Source organism: Mesoplodon mirus, assembly GCF_964341445.2.
Source record: "Mesoplodon mirus genome assembly, chromosome: 7".
NCBI classification, from domain to species: Eukaryota; Metazoa; Chordata; class Mammalia; order Artiodactyla; family Ziphiidae; genus Mesoplodon; species Mesoplodon mirus.
The window spans coordinates 68,606,842-68,626,970 of record NC_138983.1 but is presented as its reverse complement, the minus strand read 5'-3'; the positions used below and the strand labels follow the sequence as shown (position 1 = coordinate 68,626,970).

General features: G+C 52.8%; 1 protein-coding gene across 1 annotated transcript; it reads right to left on the bottom strand.

The window, feature by feature from the left end:
- Nucleotides 1-19,212: 19,212 nt before the first annotated feature.
- Nucleotides 19,213-19,863, bottom strand: LOC309807802 (cytochrome c oxidase subunit 7C, mitochondrial-like). The gene has a single exon (XM_082627748.1). It carries the CDS (start codon nt 19,807-19,809, stop codon nt 19,618-19,620), a length of 192 nt encoding a protein of 63 aa, XP_082483874.1. The 5' UTR covers nt 19,810-19,863; the 3' UTR covers nt 19,213-19,617.
- Between the last annotated feature and the right edge of the window lie 266 nt (nt 19,864-20,129).

Sequence of the window (20,129 nt, the reverse complement as noted above, 5' to 3'; positions counted from 1 at the left end):
GAATAATTTTTTCCCCTCAAATTGTTCAAAATGTTCTGTTTCTGGCCCGAACGCTCCGGTTTCCCGTTGCTTCATGGAAAGGATCCTGGGGCAGACTTGGAGGTCTTGGAGAGTGCAGTGAGTCAGGGCACCCCCATCCACGCACCCTGCTTCTCTGCCAAGCCAGCACCCTGGGGCCGGTGGGGAGGGTGGCTGGGGGACACTAATGGGCTGAGCTCTGAGGCCCCCCCTGCCCAGGCTGTGCTGCAGGCCCAGAGCAGACCAGCAGGGGCTGCTGGGAGTCCAGCCAGCTGAAGCCTGATACCTGGCTCTTGGCTCCATGGGTAGCTGCCCAAGAGGGTGGGAAGGAGACGTGGGCATTCTAGGGCAGCCCGGCCTGGGGGAGGCTCTGTGGCTCTGTTTATGTTGGCTTCAGTGGAGCAAGGGTTAGGAGCTGCTGATAGCATCTCAGGCCCAGGCAGCCTCCAGAGAGATAGGGCTTGTGCTTCTCCAGCATGGGTGGGCTCACACACACACACACACACACACACACACACACACCATTTGTCCATTAGCCCCCCCCCCCCGAAACAGATGCTCACATGTGGACATTCCAACACAGGAGAAGGCATTAAGGGAAGGGGTGTGTGTACAGAGTAGGGGTCCAGGCCAAGGGAGGCAAGGAGTCTCTCAGAAAGGCTGTGACATCTGGGGCAGGACACAGGGATGTGCGTGCTGGAAGGCCAGAACGCTCTGACTATAGAAAAGTCCTTTCATACTCCCTCCCAGATAGTGTATACTTCCCAGAGCCCTGTGGGTCTTAAATCAGGACTCCCTTCTCTGCTGCCCCGTGACAGCCAGGGCCACCACCTTGCGTTGCAGGGACACCATCCACACCGAGTGCTACGGGACTCGCGTCCCTGGAGTTCAGATGCTATTCGCAGGGGTGTACTGTGAACGTGCCTACCCCCCTGGGGAGTATGGGACCAGGCGGCGCTGAGAGCCCCTCAGACTGACGAAAGGCTGCTGTGGGGAAGGGGACGTTAGCTTCCTCTGGGCTTGCAGAACCTGAGGCTTCTGAGTCATCCTGCAGATGCAACTCAGGAGTTTGTTTTACTGTTTCTTGTGGAGGCGGGAGGGGTGACGTGGGGAGAGAGGTCTTCTCTGTCGATGCTGATAACCAGTGTTACTAGGTCTCCACGAGGTGACATGTCCACGGTGGCTTGGAGCAGTTACTGTCCCTTCATGTCCCTCCTCGGACCAAACACACACAGGCTTCTGATTCAGGCCTGGCTTCCATCCTGCAAACACAGAAACTAGCTCTGGCTTATTTGGGTAAAATGGAGGTGTATTAAATGGTGTTGGGAAATTTGCAGAATCTCTAGGCCAGAGCTCCTGGCCTGGAGGTCCCCCAGCCAGGAACAACCCCCAAGTCGCTTCTCAGAACTGAGGGGGCTGGGAGAGCCCCGAGGCCGTCACTGCAGGGTGATGACACTGCCATCAGCACTATGTCACTGCCAGCACCAGGTACTGGATGTCCCAGAACCTTAGCCCCAGGTCTTCCGGAAGCTGGGTGCGGCGGCTCCTGCACCCTTGCTGGAAGGGGCTCCAGGCAGTGTTGGCTTTGTTGCGTCATTTCCTTTCAATGCAAAGGTTCAAAGTTTCATGTGGGTGAGTCGGGTCAACAGAATGAGGTCACGGGCTTGAGCTTTGGCAGCAAAAGGAGGCTGGGAAAGCTTTGCGGCCGGGGGTGGGGTGTGCTTCTGGCTTCCATACAGAGAGCTGGTCTCCAACCAGGACCCAGAGTGGGGACTTCCACAAACACACAGATGTGTGAGAAGGCGACAAACAACCGCTGCAGAGGTGTGCAGAGCCCAGTTCCAAAGAACAGCACGGAGGTTTTTTCTTCCTTGTCTCTTCTTTTTTCTCTCCCAGGAGTGGGACAGTCAGCCGGGAGCCACAGATGCCTCAGCTTTCCTTCATTTCCACACAGCTCCTCTACCAAGACCTGCAGTCAGGCGTCCCTACCTTCTTTACCCTGGAAGCCACTCATGTTCCAGGGGAAGAGGTTTGGTCCCAACCCTCCCGACTCTGCTTTTTTATTTTATTTATTTTTTTGAGAACTTGGGCACCTCCCAGCTTTGAGCGGGTGCAAGGATGGCTCATCTCTGATCCCTTCCTGCAGCTCAGAGGTGGCCACGGGGTCTGTCTGATGTGCCTTCAGAGCTGCTGAGCTGCCGCTGGCTCCCTCCCTGGATGACATTGACAGCACACACACCTGGCCCAGGTGAACATTCATCTTTCCCGAGGATAACACAGCCTGGTCTTAAGTGGAGAGTGGCTATTTGCCCTGTTAGCTTGGCTTTGACCCCTGTGCAGTGCCTTGTGTCCAGGACAGACCCTTCCCTCGCTGGTTCACATAAGGAGAGTCAGTGCTCTGGCTGGGCATGAGTTGTTCTGTGCCTGGTGGCGTGGCTGGGGCGCATGGGGGGCGTGGTGTGGAATTGAACACCCCCCCTCCTGAAGCCCCCAGTGACATGGTCTTTCCTCTCAGTTATCTCACTGTTCCACCACACAAACTAATATGTTGTTTTTTTAAAAAATGTATTAATGTATTTTAAATTTCGAATAGAAATGTCCTTGTTGTTTTTTATTGTAAAAGTAATGCGTACTTTATAAAAATTCAAGCAATATATCATTCTGTAAGTTAGAAACTGGAGAGTCTTCTTATATGGAACTTAGATAAACATTATTAAAAGGTTTGGTTTTTTTTAAATCTACATATATGTGTACTTATATATAGAGCTAAGGCTGAAATGTGTGTGTGCATGGAAAGAGATCCCAATATCGTGTTGATTTTAAAAAGTCAGTTGATGGGAGAGTCTGCCTTGCTTCACATCTGAAGCAAGGTGAGCTGGGAAGATTGTCCACTGGATGCCCAGCCTCAGGATGGGCTGTTCCAGCCTAGGCTGACTGGTCAGGCACAGAACTGAAGATGGGCCTGAGCAGCAATTGTTGTCTTTTGGGCACAGTTATTCCTGGGGTCCAGTAGCCAGCAGGGCCAGGGATCGCCACTATGGTCACCCCCTATGGAAGGAGCTGAAGAGGGGAGAGGGCACACTGATTCTGAGGGGTCTGGCCCTGGGTCCCCCCAGCACACCTAGTCCCCTGACCAGATTGCCCAGGGGGAGGAGCTGCTCTTCCCTGGGGATCCAGAGGAGGAAATGGCTAGGCCCATTGGCCTCCCAGAGCGTATGGTCCGCACGGACATTCACAGCTCCAGAGGCCAACCTGGGATGTTTAACGGGGGCCTGGGGCAGGACAGAAGCAGAAGGGTAGCAACTGCTCATTGGTTAGTGCCCAGCTGGCCTCTCCCCAGCTTCCCACTCAATAGTCACTGAATGAACATCTGCAGAATGAATGAATGAATGAATGAATCAAAGGCACACGTCCCCTTGCGGGTATAGTCTTCACTGGCTCTAATTGTATTTCTGAGCCTCAGGGCATCTCCTCAACCTGTCCCATTTCAGGAAGTAGGCCAGTTCCTAGGAAATCACAGTCCTAGCCTCGTGAACCCTGGCCTTCCGAGGAGGCTGGCCCCACTGAGGTCACCTGTCCTGTCCTCTCCTGTGCAGGTCTCTGACCTGTGATTGTAGCTCTGTGAGGAGAGACTTTTCCAGACCCAGCTCCCCACCAGGGACGTGGCCACCTGCCCAGCGCAGAGAGGGAGCCTGCTCTCTGTGAAGGTGTGTGAGCAGGCCAGCGACCTCGAGGTGGCAGGGTTACCTCTGCCCTGGTGGGGACCCCCCCACTTCACGGTCAGGGCTGTGGTGGGCTGGGGAGAAGGACATCTCTCATAGTCTTGGGGTCTGAGGTGGATCCCCAAGGCTTCCCGCTTGTTGGGGGAGGGTCTTCAGGTCCCCTGCTCACACCCCTGGTCACCCTTCCCTGGTCTCGCTCAACAAGGCTCTTTCCTCTCCCTCCCTCCCCCATCCCATCCCTCTCCCCCTCCCCACGGCTCCCAGAAGTAGGACCCAGGCCACCAGCTGCAGCCTGTCCAGGTTTCCTATCGGATTATGAAGCTTAACATTTTTGTGAAGGAAGAAGAAAGCCTTCCCTCTGGGAAGCGATAAGAACATTCCATCCTCCTCTGGCTCCAGGGAGCCTGGGAAACAATCACCAAAGGGAGAGAGAGTCCCCAGGGACAGGCTCCCTGGCAAGGGCAGGGCCACCCTCTGCTGGTTCCCCTTCCCTTCCTCCCTGCATCCTCCCCTCTGCAGGGGCCCTGGTCTTGCCTGTGGTCAGCCAAGGGGGCCCTGGGGCAGTGGGCCTGGGGAGGAGGGCAGGCCTGAGGTCCCTGGAACCAGGTCCCCCTAGGTAGTGGGCTTCTCCCCAGCCTGGAGCTGCCCCTGGGAACCTTGGGCACTAGCTCTCTTGAGGGCAAGTTGTACAATCTAGGTGGTAGGGAGTTTCCACCAAGAGGAGCCCCAGAAGAGATGGCCATGGGAGGGGTTAGTTATCAGTGGGCAGGTGTGCCCCCCACCTGGGGATGACCTAGACCCATGAGGTGAGAAGCTGAGCCAGTCACTTGATGGGTTGGGGACCTGCGAAAAGCCCTGTGGTTGGCATGGTGATGAGAACTTTGCCCAGTCAATGCTCCCTCTGCTCACTGTGTCCGCCTCCCTGTGTCCTTCCCTCTCCTTTTCAAGGACAATATTCACTAAAGCCCACTGGGCGCCCCGTGCTGTAAGAAAGAAAAGGCTGGGCTGTACCTCATGCCTCGATCACGGAGAACACACTGCGGCCTCACAGCCTTTGCGTTTCTCTTCCCTCAGCTTTTCTTCCTTCAGAATCCATGTCCCCTCATTTACACGAGGTCTTTGAACATTACCCTCTCAGTGAGGCCTCCCTTGCCTCCTTCTCTAAAATGGCAACCCACCGTCGCCCAGAAGAATTCCTATCCCTCTTCTCTTAGCATTCACTACTATATAATACATACTTTATTTACTTATTATACTTCTTTTTTTCCTTTTTTTTTTTTTTTTTGCGGTACGCGGGCCTCTCACTGTTGTGGCCTCTCCCGTTGCGGAGCACAGGCTCCAGACGCGCAGGCTCAGCGGCCATGGCTCATGGGCCCAGCCGCTCCGTGGCATGTGGGATCTTCCCGGACCGGGGCACGAACCCGTGTCCCCCGCATCGGCAGGCGGACTCTCAACCACTGCGCCACCAGGGAAGCCCTACTTATTATACTTCTTGTCAGTGTTTCCCCACTAAATTGAAGTTCCAGAAGGCAGGAATTATTCCCCCCCTCCACCTTGCTTCAGTGACTGGAAGAAAGTCTGGGACAGAGCAGGCTACATGGCTCGGGAACCTTGCAGGAGGCAAGGGGTGCCCTGTGCCCAAGGCAGGGGCCAAAGTGGGGGGTTGGGCTTTGAAGAGAATGTAATGAAGAGACTATTTACTAACCGGGCGCATAGTTAAGGGGAACCAACAAGGGTGTGTAGCACCCCAGGGCTGGTGCCAGCAGGGCCCTTAGCAGCCCCACGTGGTGGAGAGCGGCTTCCAGGATGCTGTTGGACAGAGCAGGGCCCCTGACCAAGTGCCACCTGGCCGGGCGGGAGTCTCCCTCCGCTCTTGCCATTTGGTCTCCGGAAGACAAAGAAAAGGGCGCCTGGATAATGTAGTCCAGGGCAGGCCGCTGGGAGCAGGGTGGGGTAGCACCTGGATCCGCAGTACCTTGAGAAGATGCACACACGACAAACACGTGTGAAGTAAGTGAACGACTGCCCTTAAGAAACCCACGTATCCGCGGAGAAGAAACGCTCATCCCTCATTCATGTACTTAGTCATTCATTCATTTAAGGCAGAGTGAATGAGCACTGGGTGGGTGTTGGGATCCATCAGAGAGCAGGGCAGAGACAGTCCCAGCTCCCCACCAAACCCACCCACAGGAGGGGCTTGCTGAAAAGAGGGGCACAGAGGGCAGGTGTCAGGTCTTCACACACCTGCCCTGTTCACAGCTTACAGCGTGTACACCTGGGTGGAGGTGCGCTGGGCCCAGCGCAGGATGGGGCAGGTAAGAAATGCTTGGGTTCCTCGGGGAACCTGTTAAGTCAGGCCCAATTGGGTGGAGGCACTGGGTGTGGGGAGACATCATTTATCATTTGTCTTTCTAAACCCTGGGGATTTGAAGCTCGGTGAAGAGGAGGTCACCGAGAAGGGCTGCTTGCGAGCCCTTTATTCCTGCAGTCCCTCACGCTGGGGAGCACTCCCTGTGCCAGGGCTCCAGCACTTGACCTCCCTTAATCTCTGGGACTGATGGCCCTGGGAAGTTGTATTACTATGCCCATTTGACTGTGGAGGCAATGGAAGCACAGAGAGGTTAAGTCACTTGCCCAAGATCCCACAGCTGTTAAGCGGTGGAGTGGTCATTTGAACCCTGGCAATTTGAGTCTGGAGCCTACACTGCCGTCCTTTAGCAGAGACCTCTGATGGAAGGTCTGTTATGGGGGAGAGTGGCATCACAGATCTGAAGATCTGGGGAGACTGGTGGTGATTCTCCGGCCCATCTGGGGAAGGGACCCTCTGCAGGAGCAGTCCTTGATGGAGGAGACTTGTCAGAGACCAGCCTGGGCTCCAGGCTGGGTGTTCCTTGTGGCAAGGCAAGGCAGGGCTGACGTGAGTCCCAGGCGTGGGAAGCCAGCCTTCACCTTCATCCCTGCTGTCACCCTCTCTTTCTCTCATACCTGTCCTGGAGCAGCTCCTCCTGGCCACCCAGCCCGATGACCCACCCTTGCCTGAGCATCCTCCATGCAGTATGTTTCCGGAACTCAAACATTGTCATGTCACGTCCGCTGCTTCTGACCTTTCAGCAGCTCCTGTTTGTGCCTGGATAAAAAGTCCAACCTTCTCCCCTGGGCTGCAAGGCTCTGCATGACCTTCCCTGTCCACCTCACCGGCCTTGTTCCTGGCCATTTTCTCCTTTACTTCTCCACTCCAGTCCCCGGGCCTTCTTGTTGGTTCTGGAACACACCATGTCATTCTGGTCTGGGGACCGTTCTACTTACTGTATCCCGTGCAGGGGATACTGTTCCCCCAGAACCTCAAAAGCCTCATTTCTTCAGGCATTTCAGTTCAAAAGTCATCTCTTGAGGCCTTTCCTGAGCACACCAGCTGCATGCATGTCCCTCCCCTCATTCAGCCCCTCTTCATCCCATTATCTGAGGGATTATTTATTTTCTGTCCGGCCTTTATCAGGGTCTGAAATTATCTTTTTTATTACATTCATTTCATGTCTTTCTTCCCCCATTAGAATAAAAGGCTCTTGAGAGAAGGAAATTTGTATTTTGATTAATGCCGTATCATCAATGCCTAGAACAGTGTCGGGCATACAGCATATGCTAAATAAATAATTCTTGAATCTGAACTTGCTCTGCTACTTCTCAGCGGGGCCTTCAGACACGCTGATCCTTCCACTGTTTTCTTCATGCAGCTTAACTCCAGTGAACTTTGGTTCTGAGCTCAAAGGCCACTTCTTCAGGGAGCCTTCTCTCCCTTGCCACACTGGCCTGTGTCCCCAGACCCTGCACATCAACCCTCTCAGAGCCCTGGACTTCCGCTGTTGCATCTCACTCTTGCCCTTACTAGGTCAACATTTGTCTCTCCACTAGAGAGTAAACTCCATGAGGGCAGGGACCATGCTGTTTTGTTTACGTATGTATCTCTGGTGCTTTGCACAGAGCCTGGCACACAATAGCTGCTCTGAGGTTATGTGTTAAATCATTGAAGGGACAGCTGGGGCCCTCAGGTAGCCATGAGAGTGAGGGCACAGGTCTCTTCCAGCTGCTTCTACCTTGAAAAGTCTAGAAAGCCCTGCCAGGAATTTTCACAATCTTTCCAACCCACCCATAGGTAGATCTTGTGATCTTCCTTTATAGACAGAGACAGGGGCTTGGACAGCTTAAGGAAACTCCCCAAGGTTACACACTTGAGAGCAGCAGATCTGGGACTCAAACCTAGGCCTCCTGACCTGTGAGCTTTTCCCCGGGGTCCCTTGGAGAGAGTAAGCTGCAGGGTAGATTCCAAGTAAGGTGGCACGTACCCCCTCCCCCAGGTTCTTCCTTTCCCTTACAAGCCTGTATTCATTTTCTATTACAGTATAACAAATTACCCCAAAACTGTGCCTGGAAATAACACTAATTATCTCACTGTTTCTGTAGGTCAGAAATCTGGGTGCTGTTTAACTGGGTCCTCGGCTTCAGGGTCTCTCACAGGCTGCAGTCAAGGTGCTGGCTGGGGCTACAGTCACCTGAAGGCTCAGCCGGTGAAAGATCCACTCCGTGCTCACTTGTGTGGCTATTGGCGAGATTCCATCCTTGCTGGCTGTTGGCCAGAGACGGTCCCCAGTTCTTTGCCACAGGGGTCTCTCCAACACGGCAGCTCACTTCATCAAAGCAAGCCAGCTGGGAAGGCAAGAGAGAGCCAGAGGGATGGAAGTCAGTCTTTATAATTGAATCCTGGACACGGCCTCCCAGCACAGTCTGCTGTATTCTGTCACGGGGACAATGTACCTAGGTCCAACCACACCCAGAGGAGGGGATTACATGAGGGTGTGAACGCCCGGTGGGGTTGGAGGGGGAGAGGGTCCCTGGGAGCAGTGCCAGAAGCTGCCACCACACAGCCCGTTCTCTTTTGGCTGCTCTCAGATCACAGATTTCTGCAGGGCAGCTGACGTCCCGTTCACAAGCACCTGTGAGGGTACTGCACGCATTCATTCATTTATTTTCTCATTCATTTGACATACATTTACTCCCTACCTACTGTGTGTGAAATCTTGATTGCTGGACTGACAAAACTGAATAAAGCTCATTTCCTGGTTTGAAAGAGACATATTTGTAAAGAAAGAAGTGAGATTTAGTGTCTGCTCACGGAGACTCTGAGAAAGAATGGGGCTAATGCTCGTTTAGCACTTACTGTGCCCAGGCATCAGTCGAAATGCTTTATAAGTATTACCTCTTTTAATCCTCACAGCAACCTGTGAGGTAGCTACTATTATCATCACCTCCATTTTATAGAAAAAGAAACTGAGGAATAAAAATGGTAAACTGGGCTTCCCTGGTGGCGCAGTGGTTGAGAGTCCGCCTGCCGATGCAGAGGACACGGGTTCGTGCCCTGGTCTGGGAAGATCCCACATGCTGCAGAGAGGCTGGGCCCGTGAGCCATGGCCGCTGGGCCTGTGCATCCGGAGCCTGTGCTCCGCAACGGGAGAGGCCACAACAGTGAGAGGCCCGTGTACCGCAAGACAAAAAAAAAAAAAAAATGGTGAACTGTTTTAACTATTTGCTCAAGGTTACACAGCTGGCAAGGCAGGGCTGGGGTTCCACCTAGGCAGTCTGGCTCCTGAGTCCACACATTTAGTCCCTGTATCATCTTGTCTCATGCAAGACAGGCTCCATGGGCTGAGCTTGCAAAGGAATGACAGGTGTCAGGGGACATCCTTGGGACCAGTTTTCTAAGAGCAATATACAGACAAATACTTTTCCATGGGACTTGGTGAAGCTGCCTGCTGGCTTATCTGGGGTGGGAAGAATGGCTGGGAAGCCCAATCGGCAAGCTGGAGAAGAGAGTTGTTTTGGTTTAAAAGATTGACATTTTAATAAACTGCTCTTAATTAACAGCACTTTGAAATTCTGAGTGGCGTGCTTTCCATCTTAAAACAGGCAGGCGGGTGGCTTCTTAGAGAACGCGATGCTTGTGGGTGATCTCCCTTTTTGAAACAAACCCAGACCCTCCAGTCACAATTTATTTTTCATTCCAAAAATGATCTTTACTAAAAAATGTTGCTTTGGTTTGAGCGAATTAGAAGTCCTTATTACACAGGCAGGCACTTCAAACAGTGCCCGGCTCGCCGCGCCGGCTGTGGCATCAAAGACTCGGCTGGAATCTCTGATTACCACCCAGGCTGTGGGCCACTAGGGAGAAGGCGGCATCTGAAGTGGAGCCCTGGCTGCGGGACCGGTGAGCTCAGGGAGTCCAGAAGCCGGGTGGCCTCCATGCCAGGCTCGGCAGCTCCTTGATTCAAGGGGCTTGGAGGGGGTGCTATGGGCAGAAGGGATGGAGAACCGGCATGGTTGCCCTTCCTGAGCACTTACCGACGTCCCAGATGCACGTAAGAACTTCATGTGAATTGTCTTATTTAAAATTTCCAACAGCCATCTACAATCATTGTTGCAAGGGTTTAAGAGAGCTTCATAAACACGACTGCTCTTTTCCTCACTTGTTCTGGACCCGCTGAGAAATAAGGCAAAAGCGCGGGGCAAATAAGAGACCAAATATGGTGCTTACCACGGACACCATGCTTGCTACCGATGCTTACTAATGATACTAAATATCCTGCTACCTCCTGAGAGTAAAGCTGGTATCTGCAGGCAAGTGGCTTTCTAATTCTGAAGCTCACAGTTATTTAGTTCCTTTCCCAGACACAGGCACACGGCGCTGGGACAGGCTGCATGGGGAGGGAGTGGGCAGAGCCCTGACCCCTAAATTGTTGAGAGAGAAAATGCATGTTCTCTGCGGGCAAGCCACCTCCTCAGGGGAAGAGAGGTGCTGACGGGGCTTGGCCACATTAGTCCTACTTTGACCAGTCAGAGAATTCCTTTTCACTTTTTGAGGTCGAGCGATGACAGAGACAGGGGTCCATGGGCCCCTCCATAAGCAAGGAAACATCATACCTCCCCTCCCCCTCTGCCTCCCAGGCCCTTGGTATTATTTTCTTTGTTCTACAGATAGGGAAGGAGCTTCTCAGCCGCCCAGTTGGTAGGAGGTGAAGCTAACATTCATACTGCTCCGTCTGATTCTATCTCCCCCTCTAGACTTTGAGCTCCTCAAGTTCAGGGCTGTGTCTCACTCATTTAGTGTCCTTAGGAGCTGGCACAGGGTCCGAGCCTCAGGCAATGTCTTTGAAGGGAACAAAACAGATCCACCCTTTCACTCACCAACATGCGTTATCTTTACATTAGGTGCTGATCTCGCTGTCGGTGGCATTCAGCCGGTGCAGTGGGTGAATCGTGGCCCCCTCCCCAAAAAGACACGTCCACGGGCTTCCCTGGTGGCGCAGTGGTTGAGAGTCCACCTGCCGATGCAGGGGACACGGGTTCGTGCCCCTGTCCGGGAAGATCCCACATGCCGCGGAGCGGCTAGGCCCGTGAGCCATGGCCTCTGGGCCTGCGTCTCCGGAGCCTGCGCTCCTCAACGGAAGAGGCCGCAGCAGTGAGAGGCCCGTGTACCGCAAAAAAAAAAAAAAAAAAAAAAAAGATACGTCCACGTCCTCGTCTCTGGCACCCGTGAATGTGACCTTATTTGGAAAAGGGGTCTTTTCAGATGTCATCAAGGATCTTGAGATGAGATCATCCTGGATGGTGACCTGGGTGGGCCCTTTTAAATCCAATGACTACTGTCCTCATAAGAGACAGAAGAGGAGGCAAGAGAAGAGGAGAAGGCATGTGAGGAAGAGGCAGAGATTGGAGTGATGCGACCACAAGCTAAGGAATACCCGGAGCCTCCAGAGTCTGGAAGAGGCGAGGAAGGATTTTCTCTTAGAGACTTTGTGGGGAGCACAGCCCAGCTGGCACCTTGATTTTGGACTTCTGGCCTCCAGAACCATGAGGGAATAAATTTCTGTTGTTTTAAGCTCTCCAGTCGGTGGTAACAAAGTACCGCCCAGGCAGCCCTAGGAAATGACTGCGCTGGCACTGGAGGACAGAAAGACGCCTTGGCCCTTTCCCCTCGCTCCTGACATGCCTGGGGGCTGGCTGGCTATCTCATCGGGACCTGGGTCTGAGCCACTTTCCTCTGGAGGTGCTGGCTCCCCCCGGCTCAGGCATGGACACAGGAAGCCTCTCAGCAACCTGGACATCATTGTTCAGAATGTGTCACTGAGTCCAGTAAAAGTAAGTGAAAATGAACAGCCACGCATGCACATGGAGGACCCCTCAAACCAAACCAGGCCATGGAGACATGGCGGCCGGAGTGTCTGGTTAAAGGCTGGTGGGTTTTCCCTGTAGCTCTGGCTGTTGTGATCTATTGGTGTCCAGAAAGGAAGGTCAGAGAATTGCCAACAGTTTTTTGTTTTTTGTTTTTTGCAGTACGCAGGCCTCTCACTGTTGTGGCTTCTCCCGTTGCGGAGCACAGGCTCCGGACGCGTAGGCTCAGTGGCCATGGCTCACGGGCCCAGCTGCTCCATGGCATGTGGGATCTTCCCGGACCGGGGCACGAACCCACGTCTCCTGCATCGGCAGACGGACTTCTAACCACTGCGCCACCAGGGAAGCCCGTGCCAACAGTTTTTGAGGGGACTTCAGGAGCCACCAGCTTTGCTCGGGTACCGAGGAGACATCCAGCTGCCGTCTGGCTGCCTCAGAGTCCAGGCGGCATTAGCACCCCCGTCCCCAGCCGCGGTACCGCCATCAAAAGCGCTTCCCTGCATAGAACCCACATCTGCCTCTCCATGATATCTGCTTTCACAAACGGAGAAATTGAGTCTTGGCAACTTTCTAGGGTCATGTGTATAGTATGTGCTAAATTGAGTATTCTGAGAGATTAGAGAACCTCAACTACCTGCCCTGGCAGTGAGAGGAATCAAGCAAGGGTGTGTGATTGTCACCACCGTGCTCAGAAGCCTCATCATTGATTATTATAACAAGCCCTGTCGTAACTGATCCAGGGCTTAGCTGTGGTCCCTGGAAGACCAGGTAGGTTACCCAAAGTGGTGGCTTTCTCTCTACACCTCTGTAGGTGCGTGTATTTTGGGTGGGATTTTGCTCAGAATACTTCCTGAGTTTTGGTCTCCTGGGTCCATCCGCAAGCAAGGATTCTGTCTGATGTGGATGATTCGTCTAAAACCGGTTGGCTCATTCATGGTAACCTTGGACATACTACATATCAATACATTTTTAAATACAAATGCAGTTAGGGGTTTTGGGAAGATAAGGATTGTATTTAAGCCTGAATTCCAGCAAGCCAGTCTCCCCTCTGTCCAGCTGGGCTGTTGGGTTGGTTACACACGAGGAAAAGGGACAAATACCACTTTTTAATGAGCTGGGCCATGCCTGATGCCTCCCCGTGAGAGGCCTGCTAAGGCAGGGGTGGGACATTGGCGGGACCTCTTTCCCTCCACCTGAGCTCAGATCTGAACCTCACCACCAGCCAGGCACCCCTTCTGAAGCAGGGGGTGCCCTACAGCAGAGTGCTACACAGCGGAGGCCTCCACAAGCTTTTACCCTTCTGCAGTGAGATGAGCATCATATGGAGAACGTAAGTCAACACCCTGATTTCTTTATCAAGACAGTCTTGCTGGGAAAAATGTCAGCCGAGCTAAACAGTGTGCTTAGTGACGCAGTGTTCTTACATTCAGGCGCAACTCCTAATCTCGTTGCAGACCAGTGAAAAACAGTTCACAGACTGACACTGGTCCATGGACCACATGTTAGCGGCGCTCTGTAGCACATGTAAGAAATGCAGAGAAGAGCTGCCTTAAAGAGTGGCAGCCAACGGTCCCCTACCAATCCTGCCAAGAAGCCACAGGAAGCAGAGAGAGAGTTCCCGTGGGTGTCAGGTCTCTCCATGCAGTGACCCTGCTGATCAGGAAACGCAGCCCATCTAGCAGATTAGATGTCCTCTTGGCGACAGGGAGTGAGGAAAAGGCTGCTTGGAGGGATGAGGAGAGGGATGAAGGCTTTCCCTTCCCCTGCAGAGATTTCTTTCATTTGCACCGTAAAGCCTTAGCAACAACAAATGAATTCCTGGCAATCGTACTGTCACACTTAATGTGCTCTTACATTTTACAGCTCTTGATAAATGTAACAGCAGAAGGCCTGTAGGCATCTTCCAGCCTTCCCAGAAATTGTGAAGTTTTGTTTCCAGGGTGCCAGGACACAGGTTTTTGGATTGGCAGGTCCCGGGGAAGGATGAGATGAGCGTATCTAAACCAATTCTTTTGCTCATCAGAATCTTACTATTCATTGACCTAAGGCCAGAGGGATCAAGAGACGGGAGAGGGGCCTGGGTGGGCTTCCCTGCCACCGACCAGAGTGGTCAGCCTTTAAGGGGTTGGGATGCTTGGGCTTGTGTCCTGAGAACACACCAGGGACACTCTTGGGGTTTGGGGTCCTGTTACAGGACAGGCCATGCTGTGAGGAGGCCAAGAGCGAGAAGACAGAGGGGTCCTGGAGGGTTGCCTTGAGCTCTCACCTGTTTGCACTTGAGCTGATCTTGAAAGGGTCCCAGAGAGGACCCAGCTTGCCAACCCACTGAGGAATGAACGTGAGTTCTCAGGGAAGCCTCAGAAGGAGGTGGCCAGGGCTGGGCTCCGCCTGGGCAGCGCTTGGCAACCCAAGGAGTTCAATTAAACAGATTCTAATACAACACTTACCTCCCAGGCGCCTCTTTTGTGGTGGGCTCTGCGGGGGAGTGCTGAGTGGAGCACACCCGCCTAAAGCAATACTAATGAGAGCTAATACTAAGCGTTTACTCACGCAGTGCTTCTGCCTGGAGCTGAATGCGCATTATCTAATTTAGTCTCCTGGCACTCCCCAGAGGAGGTGCTGTTGTATTATCTATCCCCTTTGACAGTTTCAAAAATTGAGACTTGGTGACCTGCCTGAGGTCCCCAGCTGGTGATGGTGGAGCTGGGACTTGACCTCCACAATCAGGCTCTAGATCAGTGTTTTGTTGTTTTTTGTTTTGCGGTACGTGGGCCTCGAGCAGGCCCAGCGGCCATGGCTCACGGGCCCAGCAGCTCCGCGGCATGTGGGCACGAACCCGTGTCCCCTGCATCGGCAGGCGGACTCTCAACCACTGCACCACCAGAGAAGCCCGGTCTGGTAAGTTTTGATGCAGATGAAAGAGCAGGCAGGGGAGAGGGCCAGGCCAGGGTGCAGAAGGATGGAGGGCGTGTGAGTGTCACTGCAGCCAGGGGGAGCCTCTCAGTGTGGGCGGGGGCGTTAGGGGCTGTCAAGTGGCCTGAGGGAGGCCATCAGCTGTGTGAGTGTAGAGGAGAGAGAGGGGCTTTAGGGGGACAAGAGCCCTCTGACGAGAAGGGAGAGAGGGAGCCATCCAAGACTCACAGGGGCTGGCATTGTTCGGATGGGTTGGGTGCAGCGTGGAGTGTGTGAGCATGTGCACGTGTGCAAGTGAGAACGGCCAGTTCTCCGCCATGGACTGTGGGCAGACCCAGGCTCCCAGGGCCAACCAAAGAGGGGATTTCTCTCTGATTTTAGTAGATTAAATGCTGAGGTTTCTGTGAATTAAACCCCAAAGCAGCTTTGGAATGTTTTCACTATCTCCACTGAGAAAATGAGATCTTTTTCATCTGGTAACACAGGGATAATAATACCCAGATCCCTGGGCTACAGTGAGGATTAAATGAGATCCTGTACGTCAAAGCCCCGGCCTGTGCCTGGGACACAGCGAAGCCCCGATAAATGGTGGTTCTCAAGTGAACCAGGGCTCCAGGGGCTGGCTAGAGGCAGGCCTGAAATGAGAGAGCTTTATTCCTTAAAGACGGCAGCCAGCACCCGCCCTTTTCCTTGGTGTCTTTTGCTCTTTGAGCTTCTAGTCCTGGGGCAGCTCAGGCTCGGGGTCAAATGTGGGTTCTTTCCCAGCCTGTCCGAGTCCTGGTGTAAAACCTGAAGCAAGTTCTGTAATCTCTCGGAGCCTCAGTTGCCTCGTAATAATACGACTTATCTTCTAGGGTTGCCGAAGGATTTGATGATCTCATCTGCCCCTTACTCAGCTCCCAGCCTCCACCCTTGACCTCCTCCAGACTGTTCTCCAAAGAGGGGCCAGATTAGCCCTTTGAAACTGAAATTGGAACTTGTTTTCTTGAGCACACAACACAGAGTGTTTAGAATAAAATCTGAAGTCCTCCCCGTGGGCTGCAGGCCCTGTGGGATCTGCCCTCGGCCTCTTTTCATCTCCAGTTAGATTCCCCTCCTGCACTGAGCCTGCAGCCTGCTTCCTTGCCATCCCTGAACAGCAGGCTCCTGCCTCAGGGCCTTTGTACTTGCTGTTCCCTCTGCCTGAGTGCCTTGCCCCCAGATAATGGCAAAGCTTGTCTCCGCCCTTAATTAATCTCTGCTCAAATCTCTACCACCTCCTCCCAAAGATGACTCCTGATTTCCTCTCTAAACAGCACTTCCAGGCTTTCTCAATTCCCTTACCCGCAGCGGCTGACATTGTCATGTACATTTGTCTATTGTTGGCTCCCTGGCTAGAATGTAAGCTTCAGCAGAGCAGGGACTTTGTTTGAATCACTGCTGTAGGTCCAGCAACTGCATAACTCTTTGCTCAATAACTGGTGAAGGAATAAATGAATGAGCTAGTGCCTGCAAAGCATCATTCCTGCCCCACAGTGAACACTCAGAATTCTTAGTGATGGAATGAAATGACCTTGAACGCATAGCCCTAGGACCCAGTTCTTGCCGGCTGTCAACTTACTGTGCAACCTCAAACAATTAACTTACCTTCTCTGGACCCCTGGGCAAGAGGGGGTACCAGCTCCTGCCTTGGCTGAGAGAGATCGGGGGTCGTGGTAGGGTCAAGTTCATAAGGAGACAGTTTGCGAAGCAAAAGAAGCCCAGGAATAATAGAGGCCCGTTCTCTAATTTCTCAATATGCTGCCAGCTGGGCTGTGTCAGGTGGTTGTGTGTAAGGGGAAAAAAATCCCTTTGACTGAAATGGTGATATTTTACCGAGGCCACTTGGTTTTGCTTTCAAATAATTTCTTCAGGGCTCCCAAGTGCCTCTTCTTTCTTACTCATTAGCAGTCGACAGAACTTAAAGGGAAACTCTAATTAGGGAGAACTTTCGTATCATTTACCAGGGAAAGAATGAGGAGGGGGCTGCCTTATGGCCAGAGAGAACTTTCTGAATCTGCAGGAAGGCCCTTTGGCTCCAGGCTTCTGACTTGAGCTCAGGAGCTAAAACAAAAGCTACGGGTCAGGAGGACAGATCTGCCATTTGGAATAAGCCATCGTTATTTTTTTTAAATATAAATTCTGAAAAAGTACACAGGTCTGGCGCACCTGGGGTGCCTGGGGATGGGTCTGACTCTTGCTAGTCGAAGAAGTGCAATTATTGACTCTGCTGTTAATGAGGAATGTGGAGTTTACAGGCTCAGGGCAAAGGAAAAGCAGTGGGGACAGCCTGAACCAGCAGAGAAGATTCCAGGGACTGCTCTGCCGTATCCTAACTCTGAGACCCCATCAGGAAGGGGGCAAGTCCACTCCCAGTCCCTCTGGAAATCTGCGAAGGTAAAAAATGTTTAGATTCTCGTGCTGATATTAGCTCAGTGTGTGTCAGCAGTGGAGGAAGGTTGCCTAGAGAGCTGATGTCTTGGGGTCATATCAGTGTAGGTAGAGTGTGCTGAATGAGGGAGGTGATAATCCTGCCAACCTCCATATTGATCATCTCCAGTGAAATTGGGGTGTTTGCATGTGGTCCCCAAATTGATCAGGAACATAGACATAATTGGTTAAGCAACAGAACTAAGAAGGTAGAGGAATCTTTCTGACGATGACATCTGTTAGCCCAGTGGCCATGAACATGACCTTGAAATTAAAGGGCTCTCAGTGGGAATCCTCACTCTGTATTGCTCCTTGTGTGGCCTTGAGCAAATATTTTCCTCTTTGTCTCTGAGCCTCAGCTTCCTCATCTATAAAAGAGGATGCTAGGGCTTCCCTGGTGGCACGGTGGTTGAGAGTCCGCCTGCCGATGTAGGGAACACGGGTTCGTGCCCTGGTCTGGGAAGATCCCACATGCCTTGGAGCGGCTAGGCCCGTGAGCCATGGCCGCTGAGCCTGCGCTCCGCAACGGGAGAGATCACAACAGTGAGAGGCCCGCGTACTGCAAAAAAAAAAAAAAAAGGGGGGGGGGATGCTAATGTGTTCTTTCTCCTAGGATTTTTCTGAGGGTCAATTTGGGTAATCGATTACATAAAATATTTAGCACATAGCATGCACACAACAAATAGCGGTGATTATAAGTATAATTACGCTTACTCTGAGAGAGAGGGAGGCATCCTTGAGGGTGTTTGAGGAGTAGGGTTCTGGAAGGAATACCTGCCTGGGAAGGCAATGTGCTAAATGACTTCGGAGCTTTGGGCAACGGCGCAAGGCAGACCAGGGAAGGGAGTCCTGGTCTATGTGGGCAGCAGCTCTCCCAGGCTGCTCTGCTTCCTCTCCCTACCCTTCTGACTCTGCCAGGATGATGCTTGTGTGATGCTTGTGTGTGATGTTTGTCCTGTGGGTGGGGAGACGATGGCTGTTCTTAGCTGTGGTCCCTGAAAGTCTTCCTAGGATCCTTTTCACTGTGTTGGGCCAGGATGTGGGAAGCCGTGGCTCAGAGGGTGTTTGGGAATAACTTGGATGATGCCAACCCAGAATAAGATCACCTGGGGGCTGATGACTTCAATTCCAGAAGCAAAGGACTCTGGGTGTTACTCTTTCCCATGTCTCTTTTGGTTTGATGTGGACCATCAGCCCGGCTGGGCAGCTCCACATGGGGCCACTGGGACCCTAGAAGGGGTGTGCTCCTGGCCCCACCTGCAGTTGTTAGCATGAGTCTGAGCCCAGAGGGGAACTGGGCTTTGGTTTCAGCTGGTGCAGTGATAGGAGTACAATGGGTCAGGTCTTGTGTGCCTGAAGACCCTGAGTGATGATCCTGTCCTTGCACTGGCCCCAACCCCGTGGCATTCCCTGTGGGGTTGGAGTCAGCAACCCCCAGGTAATCTTGTCCTGGGTTGGCACCATCCACATCATTCCCAAACACCTGGGTCCCAGGCCTGGTGATCAGTGATGGAAGGTGCTCAGGGAAGGGGACACTGTGTGAGGCATTAGACACGTATCATCTCATCCATTTACGAGATAGCTATTCTCATCTCCATTTGACTGATGAAGAAAATGCAGCTCAGAGAAGATAAGCAACCTGCCCAAGGTCACACAGGTAGGGAGTAATGAAAGTGATTTTTGCACCTGAGTCTTTGTGACTTCAAAGTCTGTGCTCGCTCTACTGAGACTTGTGTGGCTCCTGAAGGAGATTGGTGATGGGGAGAGGGAGAGAAGTCGAACATCTGCCCCAAGGTCGTGGTTTGAGAAGGAGGACAGGAGGACCGCCCCCCACCGCCTTGAGAATGAGAATCAAGGTTAGTGAGTGATGTCTGAGTCGGCCCCTGCCCCCACCACCTCCCTCAGTAAAGCGTGGCGTGGAAGTCAGGGGCTGTCTTCCTTTTGAAGGGGGCCCCGTGGGGGAGTCAGCTGTGGAAGAGCTGGGGGGGCACGGTGGCTATCATCAGGCTGACCCTGCAGTGGTGAGAAAGCCCCAGCCCCAGCTTGGCTGCGGTAGCACAGATGCCACAGACTGGGAGTTGGGGGGAGACATTGTCACAGGCTCTCCCCTGACTTTGTCTGTGGCCTTGCACTCGCCACTTACACCACCTCCAGGGGTCTGCCTACCTCTTTTTTTTTTTTTTAATGCTATAAGTTTATTTACAAACGTATCTAGTATGCTGAGTTCAAGAGTTTGATCCTGTTTTCAAAGAGACCGCACATCTTAAAATGCTCCTCTTCGTATCTGTCTCATGGATTATTTTTTAAGCAGTTGGTGTCTTACTATATAGAAAGGTGCAGCAAATCCAGACCCAAAGTACAAAGTCATCATATCTAGTAACCGCCACTTGTTTTCTGCTGAAAATGGTAAATTCTTCCCCAGACCCTCCTCATAGTGGCTCCTACGGACCACAGAAGTTGTGAACCTCCGGATGCTTTGTCCCAACATAGCGCTGTTGGAAGCCCTGCGAAAGGCGCAGAAACTGAAGGTGGAAGAAATGTCAGCAGCACACCCAGCCCTCCTTCCCTCACGACCTTGTTCCCTTGTGGGCAAAGACCGAAAGGGCTGCCTAGCTCTTATGTTCTGTGCCGGGGCCCCCTAAACTTGCGAGTGCCTTGGAGTCAACTGGGGGCTTGTTAAAAATTAGATTCTGTTTCGTGCAACTCCCAGACGAGGCTGGTGCTGCCGTCCAGGGACCACACTCTGAGTAACCCGTTCTCATCCTCTGGACTCTGAGCCACACTGCGTAGACAGCGCCAGAGTCAAGG